The sequence below is a fragment of the Belonocnema kinseyi genome, chromosome 6, assembly GCF_010883055.1.
Source record: "Belonocnema kinseyi isolate 2016_QV_RU_SX_M_011 chromosome 6, B_treatae_v1, whole genome shotgun sequence".
NCBI classification, from domain to species: Eukaryota; Metazoa; Arthropoda; class Insecta; order Hymenoptera; family Cynipidae; genus Belonocnema; species Belonocnema kinseyi.
This window is the reverse complement of record NC_046662.1, coordinates 12,946,339-12,955,961: the sequence shown is the minus strand read 5'-3', so window position 1 is coordinate 12,955,961 and position 9,623 is coordinate 12,946,339. Positions and strand designations below refer to the sequence as shown.

The window sequence follows — 9,623 nt, the reverse complement described above, 5'->3', positions numbered from 1 at the left end:
CTTCTAGCCAAATTTATTAGATTGTAACAGATAGTTTAGAAAAATTTGACAGGGGTATTTTAACAATAAGAAAAGATAATTTTAACAATATTCCCCTTTTTATACATTTGCATTCGACAACTTTAAATGTTTCTAGAACAAATGTTTCTAGAACAAATGTTTCTAGAACAAATGTTTCTAGAAAAAATGTTTCTAGAATAAATGCTTCTAGCCAAATTTATTAGATTGTAACAGATAGTTTAGAAAAATTTGACAGGGGTATTTTAACAATAAGAAAAGATAATTTTAACAATATTCCCCTTTTTACATTTGCATTCGACAACTTTTAAGATAGTGTAGTAGTTAAGTATGTATTTTTTTACTTTAGATACACTTTTTCTGTCTTAGGTTTTACTCAATTTTTTACTTGTATCATATTTTTAAATTTTTTAATCGTAATTTTAAATTAAATCGTCGGACAAACACCTCTGTGAGGTTTTTTTTTCAGCGAGAGTTGGGATTAATTTTAGATTATAGACACGAAGAGATACGAAAAATAATCGCAACAAATACAATAGAAACTCTAGATCTAATTTTATCTAATTTTCCTATATAATAGAGGAATTTTTCTTTTCAATAAAATTAATGTAAATACAAAAGTTAAAGAAGTTTCTTAGTGAAAAATGTACCTATTTTGATGTAATTTTTTTAGCTTTTAAATGGAAATTCATCTTTGTAGGTTGAAAATATAACTATTTGGTTAAAAATTCGTATTTTTACGTGAAAGTTCATTTTGAGCCAAAAAAGATGAATTTTAAATACCAAAAAGACAAATTTGCAACTAAAAAATGTGGTCGAAAAATAAAAACAAAATTGTACCAAATTCTCGAATTTTCATGGCAAGAATGCAATTTTTCTAAAAAAAAAAGTTGAATTTTCAACCAAACGTTATCGTTTTAACAAAATAATTTAAATTTTTGCCAAAAATAGTTTAATTTTCGAAAAAAAAACAACAACAAAACAGTTGATTTTAAAATAGTTAAGGACGAATTTTCAACAAAAGAATTAAATTTTTAACCAAATAATAATAGTTGATTTTTACGAAAATATTTGATTTTTCAACTTAAAAAAAAATGCAAAACAACAGTTGAATTTCTAATAAAAAAAGGATGCATTTTCAATAAAATGATTCAATTTTCAACCAAACAGAATTAACTTTTGACTAAAAAGTTTACTTTTCTATCAAAAGACGATTTTTTAATTCAAAAGCACAAATTTTTAACAAAAAAGTTGCATTTTCAGCAAAAAAAAAGTTCATTTTCAACCAAACTTTATAATTTTTACCCAAATAGTTGATTTTTTTAAAATAGTTAAATTTTACAGAAAAAAACTATGAATTTTCAACAAAATAGTAGATTTTTAAACAAAGAGTGACATTTTCAATAAAAAAGAAAGAACTTTTAACTAAAAAAAATATGACTTTTCTACAAAAAGACGAATTTTCAATCCAAAAGGACTAATTTTTAACAAAAAAAATTGGTTTTCCGCCAAAAATATAACTTTTTATTAAAAATAGTTGAATTTTCTAACGGAATCTTTCGATTTTCAGCCGAATAAGTAAAATTTGCAACAAAATAGTTGAATTTTCAAACAAAAATAACGCCTTTTAAAAAATAAAGTTGAATGTTCAATAAAATAATTAAATTTTGAACAAAATACTAAAATTTTCACCCGAATAATAGAATTATTAACCAAGAGTTGAATTTTCAACAAAAACGATCATTTTTACCAAAATTTATCATTTGGAACCAAGAAGTTAAGATTTTGATAAAAATAGTTTGATTTTCGAACCAAAAAATACAAGTTTTCAACAAAACATTTAAATTTTCAATAAAGTAATAAAATTTCCAACTAAAAGAAATGAATTTTGAATCAAGCGTATAAAACTTTCAAATTAAAAAGAATTAACTTTCAACTAAAAAATATTGTTTTTCTACCAAAAGTTCAATTTTCAATCCAAAAGGATGAATATTCAACAAAGAAATTAAATTTTCGATAAAAATCATGAAAAGAAATTAATTCTAAATCAAAAATATAATAGTAGGCATTCCAAGTAAAAATAATTAACTTTCAATTAAAGAAAATGGCTTTTCTACAAAAATATGAATTTTCAGCAAAACGAGTTTTCGTTCAAAAAATATGTCTTATTGACAAATTAGTTGCATTTTCAACCAAGTAGTTGAATTTTTAACAAAATAGTATACATTTAAAGCAAAAGAATTGAGTTTTCAAATAAAAATTACGCCTTTTGAAGACAATTGTTGAATTTTTAACAACAACAAAAAATGGTATTTGCTTATATTGAAAATAATGCACTTTCAACCGAAAATAGTTTGATTTTCTTATAGAGTTCTATTAAAAATTCATTTTTTCCATTAAAGAATCTTTATTTTAGTAGAAAATTTATCTCTGGTTGAAAATAGTTTTTGTTCGATTTGAAAATTTAACAATTTTTTTGAAACTTTATGGATTCTGTTAAAAATTCCATTTTTTAACTGAATTTGTAACTTATGTATTTTGTTGAAAATTCAACTATTTTTTTGAAAATACTTTTTGGTTGTTGCTGAAGAATAATTTTTATAACTGAAAATGTAACTATTCCGTTTGTGGATAAAAATTGATTTTTTTAGATAAAAATTAAACTACAATTTTTGAAAATTCATTTTTTTATATTAAAATGTCATCATTTCACTCTAAGCTTCATATCTTTGGTTAAAAATTTAACTATTTTCTCGAAAAAATATTTTGTTGGCTGACAATGTAAACATACACTTTTTGGTTTAAAATTTTTTTGCTGAAAATTGATCTTTAGATAACAATTCACAAAAATTCATTTTTTTTTTAATTAAAGATTCATCATTTTAGTTTAACACTCATTTCTTTGGTTGAAAAGAGTTTTTGGTTATTTGAAAATCGAATTTTTTGCTAAAAAATTAACCATACAACTTTTGGTTGACATTTTTAACTATATAATAGAAAATACTTTTTTTTATACATTTTTTTAACTCAAAATCTAAACATTCCGTTTTTGGTTGAAAATTTATTATTTTAGCTAAGAATTCAATTTAGTTTATACATCCTCTTTGGCTAAAAATATGGTTCAAAATAAATATATTTTGTTGAAAATTCAATTATTTTATTGATAATACTTTTTTGATGTTGAAAATTAACTTTTTTAACTGAAAAAGTAAGTATGCCGTTTTTGGTTGAAAATAGATTTTTTAAGCGGAAACTTCAACTATATGTCAAAAAATAATTTTAAAAAATGAAAGATTTATCTTTATAGTTGAACATTCATTTATTCAGTTGAAAATTTTTTGCTAAAAATTTAACCATAAAATTTTTGGTTGTCATTTTTTTTTAACTTGAAATCCGTATATTTTATTGAAAATTCAACTGTTTTTTTTTAAATACTTTTTTTTAAATTAATTTTTTTAACTGAAAGTGTAAATATTCCGTTTTTGGTTGAAAAGTTATTTTCTTAAAGAAGGATTCAACTATATTCTTAAAAATTTATTTTCTTAAATTCAAAATTGATCATTTTAGTTGAAACTTTATCTCTTTGGTTGAAAATTCAACTATTTTGTTGAAATTTGGTTTCAGAATAATTTTTTTTGGCTACAAATTTAACTACAAAATTTGTAGTTGAATGTTTTTTAGTTCAAAATTCAATTACTTTGTTGAAATTTAATGTGTTTTTTTACAAATTAAACTATTTTGGTAGAAAATGAATGTTTTGGGGTTTAAAATAATTACAGGGTGGCCGTTTTAATCGACGAAATAAATTCCCGGTTTTTTCCGGTTCGCAAACATTTTTCACGGTCAATAAAATTTAAAAAATGGAACACTAAAGCTACAAAATTTTCCACTTGAGGTAATAAAAACTGAGCTGCAAATGAAAGCACTCAAAGTAGAACTGTTAAATTTTGAATTTTTAAAATTGAAATTTAAAAGTTTTTAATTTAAAAAGCGTTGTATTCAAATGCTCAATAATTTACGCGTATAAATTTAAAGGTACTAACAAAAACTTTTCCAAGGAAACAAAAAAAGTTGTTTTAAATTGGTTTTAAATTTAAAATTATTTTGGAATTTTTTTCAGAACTTCTAAATATCTATCAAACTCATTTGAATTTTTTCCACAATTTTCAGTAAATCCTGCAAATTTTAGAAAATTTCTTTACAATTAGGATGCATAAATAACAATTGAAATTAGATTATTTTTAAGAATTGTGAAATGATTCAAAAGAATAAAAACATTTTCTTAAGATTCCTAGGAAAATTATAAATAACTTTTCATTTTCAAAAATTATTTTAATAGAATATTTTTAAAGTTTTTCAAAGATTTAAACAAAAGTTTCAAAAAAGATTCTAGAAGAAGTTAAGAAAACTTTCTAAAATTTGCATGATAATTTTTTATCTTTTTAAAACTCCAAAATATCTCTTAAAATTACTCAAATTTTTTCTAAAAATGTTCATTTGTAAATTATACATCAAAATTTGTAAATTTCACTTACGAATTAAGCAAAATACAAAAATTAAATTTGTAACGTTCAAAGTTTAAAAGCTCTTCGAAATTTTAACGTTTCCAGGGTTTCTATGTCAAACAATTTAATTAAAGATTCTTTACTTTTAAATATTTGGTTTCAATTTACTTGTCTTGAATAAAAATTCAAATATTGCTAAATATTCAATAATTATTCTTTTTTTTATTTAAAAATTTCAAATTGAATGGTTTTAAAATGAAATATTTTAAACTGAGACAATATTTTTAATTTAATAAAATCGTTTAATTAAGAATATATTATGAAGTTATTTTTAAGTTGAAAATAGTTAATAAACTTTCAGTCACACTTTCAGATTTGTTTAATGAATAAGATTTTCAAATTGAAACCCTTTAAGTTTTAATGTTAAAATAGGAAAATTCTTAAATTTTGAACTAATTTAAAATGTTTTTTATCCCGAATTTTCAACATCAAAGGCTTTTATTTTTTATTTGTTCAAGTCTTTAAGAAAGCATTAAAAGATTCTTTAAATTAAAAATGTAAGCTTAGAAATAAAAATTTTAAGTGGAAAATTTTTGAATGACGCATTGTAAGCTGAATAATAGCATAATTGAAAAACATGCAATTTAACTAATTATTCAAAAACTGTTGAAATCGAACGTGGACAGATTTTTGTTCTACAAATTTGTAAAATTCCCGGTAAAAAAAATTCACTATCATTTCCCGGTTTCCCGATCCAGCGGCTACCCTGAATTCTAACAGTTGGTTGATAGTTCAACTATTTTATTGAAAATTCGTTTTGTTGTTGTTGAAAATGAAGTATTTAACGGAAAATGTAATTATTCCGTTTTTTTTAATTAATCTTTTTAAGTTAAAAATTCAACTAAATTCTTAAAAATTCATTGAAAAAAATTAAAGGACCATTCTTTTAGTAGAAAATTCAGGAAAAGGGATTTTTCTGGAAAACAGTGCGAAAAAAAAACAATTCTTTTTTTAAAAAGTGGAAAAAAGGGAAATAGAGGAAAGAATCTGAAATCTGTATTTAGAATGACCTCTAAAGTTGTAAAAGGAACTTTTTTTTATGTATGTATATTTATTTAATTTAATCTTTATACATCGAAACTGCGAGAATATAAAATTCTCGTTCTTACATCAGCATAATGAGTTTACTCGTAAAATATCTATAAAATGATCACCTAAATAGATCGTAAACGTCGCGTGTGAATGAATTATATACAAACAGTACAACGACAGAAATCCGAAGTAACTGAAATTTTCTCTGACAGGCACGTGAAATGTGAAATGCGAAACGGAAATCACAATATTCGATAATTAGTGCTTTTAGTCTTACCACTGGACCAGTATTTCGTCAGGTTTTTACCAAAAGGGGCACCTAGAATCAAAAATATTCGTTGTAATATCCGAATCAAAAAAAAAAATATATATATACAAATTTACTCTATCGATTAATAATATTGACGAGGAGAATTTGTTTAAAATGGACTTTTTTCAACAGTTTTTTTTATGGATCGTCAAATGTTTATTTATTGAATTCTGAAGTAAAATTATGTGAATATAATATTTTTGACATTTGTTTTTAATAAAAAATTTACTTTTTTTTAAATTTTCAACTCATTAAAATTGAACTGTTAAATAGTAAAGAAAATTCAATTGTTGAAAATTAAAGTAAATTTAACTGTTGAAAATTCAATGATTGATTTTTCAAATTTCAAATTGTCAACAGTTGACAATTCAACTGTTAAAGACTGAAGGAAAGTACAGAAAATAAAAAATTGTAGAGAATCCAACTATTAAAATTTACAGAAAATTAAAAACGGAAGAAAATTCAACTGTTAAAAATTGCAGAAAATTTAATTTTCAACATTTTAAATTTAATAAATAAATTTTCTACAGTTGAAAATTTAATTATAATTTTTCTTCAATTCACAAAAGTTAAAGTTTTAACTGACAAAGAATTGCAGACAATTGAAAATTTAACTCTCAACAGTAGAAAATTGAAGAAAAATGGTCATTGAAATTTCAATTTTAGAAAATGTTTAAAAGTTGATTTTTCAATATTTTAGACATAAAAAATTGAAAACAGGAGAATTTTCAACCGTTAACAATTGAAAAAAAATGAACAGTTTAGCATTTAACTTTTAAAAATTTAAGGAAATTTAACTGTTGAAAATTCAATTATAAACTTTCTTTTTTAAATGTTCAACTTGAAAATAGTTGAAGATTCAACAGCTAAAAATTGAAGAATATTGAAAATTTAACTGTCAAAAGTTGACAATTAAAGAAAATTGGTAATTGAATTCCCAATTTTCTAAAAATTTTAACAGTTGAAGGTTCAACATTTTAAAGGTGAAAAAAATTAAAAAATAATGATTTAGCAGTTGAAAATTCTACTGTTAAAAATTAAATGATTAATTTTTTTCTCTAAGATTTTTAACCGTTGAATTTTCAACATTTGAAAGTTGAAAAAAATTGAAAAATTAATTTTCTTTAATTTAAAACAATTAATTAATTAATTAATTAAATTAATTATTTTAATTAATTTAATTAATTATTTTAATTAATTTAATTAATTAATTAATCAAATTTCAAACTGTTAAAAATTGAAAATAATAAAATTGAACAATTACCATTTAAAAATTGAAGAAAATTCAACTGTTAAAAATTCAGTAATAAATCATCTTCAATTTACAAAAGTTGAAATTTCATCTTTTAAAAATTGAAGAAAATTTTTCATTGAATTTTCAATTCTCTAAGATTTTTAACATTTGAAAGTTGAAAAAAATTGAAAAATTAATTTTCTTTAATTTAAAGCAATTAAATTTTGAACTGTTAAAATTGAAAATAATCAAATTTAACAATTAACATTTAAAAATTGAAGAAAATTCAAATGCTGAAAATTCAGTAATAAATCATCTTCAATTTACAAAAGTTGAAATTTCATCTTTTAAATATTGAAGAAAATTTTTTATTGAATTTTCAATTCTCTAAGATTTTTAACATTTGAAAGTTCAAAAAATTGAAAAATTAATTTTCTTTAATTTAAAACAATTAATTTTTGAACTGTTAAAATTGAAAATAATAAAATTTAACAATTAACATTTAAAAACTGAAGAAAATTCAACTGTTGGAAATTCAGTAATAAATCATCTTGAATTTACAAAAGTTGAAATTTCTTCTTTTAAAAATTGAAGAAAATTTTTCATTGAATTTTCAATTCTCTAAGATTTTTAACAGTTGAATTTTTAACATTTGAAAGTTGAAAAAAATTGAAAAATTAATTTTCTTTAATTTAAAACAATTAAATTTTGAAATGTTAAAAATTGAAAATAATAGAATTGAACAATTAACATTTAAATATTGAAGAAAATTCAACTGTTGAAAATTCAGTAATAAATCATCTTTAATTTACAAAAGTTGAAATTTCATCTCGAGAATTGAAAAAATAAACAGTGGAACATTTAACTTTTAATAATTGAAGAAAATTCAACAATAAATTTTCTTCAATTATAACAGTTGAAATTTCAAAGTTAAAATATGAAGAAAATTGATCATCGAATTTTCCATTTTCGTCGATTTTTAACAGTACAATTTTAAACAGTTGAAAATTGGAAAAAAAATTAAAAATTAAATTTCAACTTTTAAAAATTGAACAAAATTGAACTTTTGAATTTTTAACTGTTTGATTTTCAAAAGTTAAAAATTAAATATTTGTTAACTATTGAAAATTCAAGTGTTGAACATTAATTTCCTGTTTAAACTGTTGAAAATTCGACTTTCACTACTTTTTTCCATCTTATTTAATTTTTTACTTGAATTAACGAAAAGCACTTTTTCAATTTTTTGCAGATACTTGAAAATGTTATATATTCATAATTTTATATAAGAATTTAATAAATAAACATTTCAAAGTAACTTTTTTTTTAAAGTAGATTTTTTCGGAAATGGGTCGTCATTGGCAAATCATTTTTTAGCAAATTAATGTTCATCTAATGGACTTTCAGTTGGAATTTATGAGATTTAATAAAAACTCCCAACTTAAAAAATAAAACAAGAAAAACATTCATCCTTGGTAGATAGGAAACTATCATTAGAATGATACAAGTTTTTACGAAAGCAAAATTTGTATCAGCGATTTGAATAAAGAAAGATCTTTCTGTTGTTAAAAAAATTGATTAATAACAATCCCCCCCCCCAAATAAAATTTCACAGCCGAATTTTATTTTAGCGTCAAAAATAATAAAAAAATTTAAATTACTGAAATTTGTAACTTTTTAAATTAATTATTTTTTAAAATACTCACCACCCGATATAACACTGGCACAGATTTTCGTTATTAGTTGCCTGCTGAATTAAAAGATCCACCTGTCGCTGGACACTTAATGTTTTATCGTGAGAAAAGTCACGACCAGTTAGTTTATCTCTGACTCGGTTCGTTATTGTCAGGGCCTTCTTATTTAGAGCTTCTGGTTGATTGCTGTCCCCTATAAAACATGAAATATAAAGGATAAAAAAAAGCGTCGATAGGGGCATAAATTTGGAAGAGAAAAGAATTAAATTTTTGACCAAAAGAGACAAATTCTGAACTAAAAATATAATAATAGACTTTTCAATATAAATCATTAATTTTCAACCGAAAAAGATTAATTTTATACCGAAAATAATTGAATTTTTAACCAATTAGTTGAATTTTCAACACAATAGTAGAGTTTTTCAATAAAATAATTGAATTTTCTACCAAAAAGTTCATTTTCAACTAAACTGTATAATTTTTTAACAAATAGGTGAAATTTTCATAAACATATTTGAATTTATGACATAAGAAAATAAATTTGCAACAAAATAGTTAAATTCACAATAAAAGGGGATGAATTATCAACAAAATAATTATTTTTACAACCAAATAATAGAATTTTTATCCAAAAGAGATCATTTTTAATCAAAACAGTTGCATTTTTAACCAAAAATATGATTTGTCGAAAAATTAGTTAAATTTTTAAACAAGTTGTTGCATTTTCAATAAAATAGTTGAATTTTTAACCAAAATAGTTGAATTTTCATAAA

The 9,623-nt window shown here is 21.8% G+C and overlaps 1 protein-coding gene across 1 annotated transcript in view; it reads right to left on the bottom strand.

Annotated features, from left to right (window-relative positions):
- Positions 1 to 5,624: 5,624 nt before the first annotated feature.
- The window catches only part of LOC117174143 (serine/threonine-protein kinase mTOR), a 40,495-nt gene continuing 36,496 nt past the window's right edge, over positions 5,625 to 9,623 (bottom strand). The window contains exons 9-10 of the mRNA XM_033362954.1: positions 8,863 to 9,043; positions 5,625 to 5,934 (exon numbers count right to left, since the gene is read on the bottom strand). Of these exons, the coding sequence (XP_033218845.1) occupies positions 5,919 to 5,934; positions 8,863 to 9,043 (197 nt within the window). The 3' untranslated portion in view covers positions 5,625 to 5,918. The remainder of the gene's footprint in view (positions 5,935 to 8,862; positions 9,044 to 9,623) is intronic.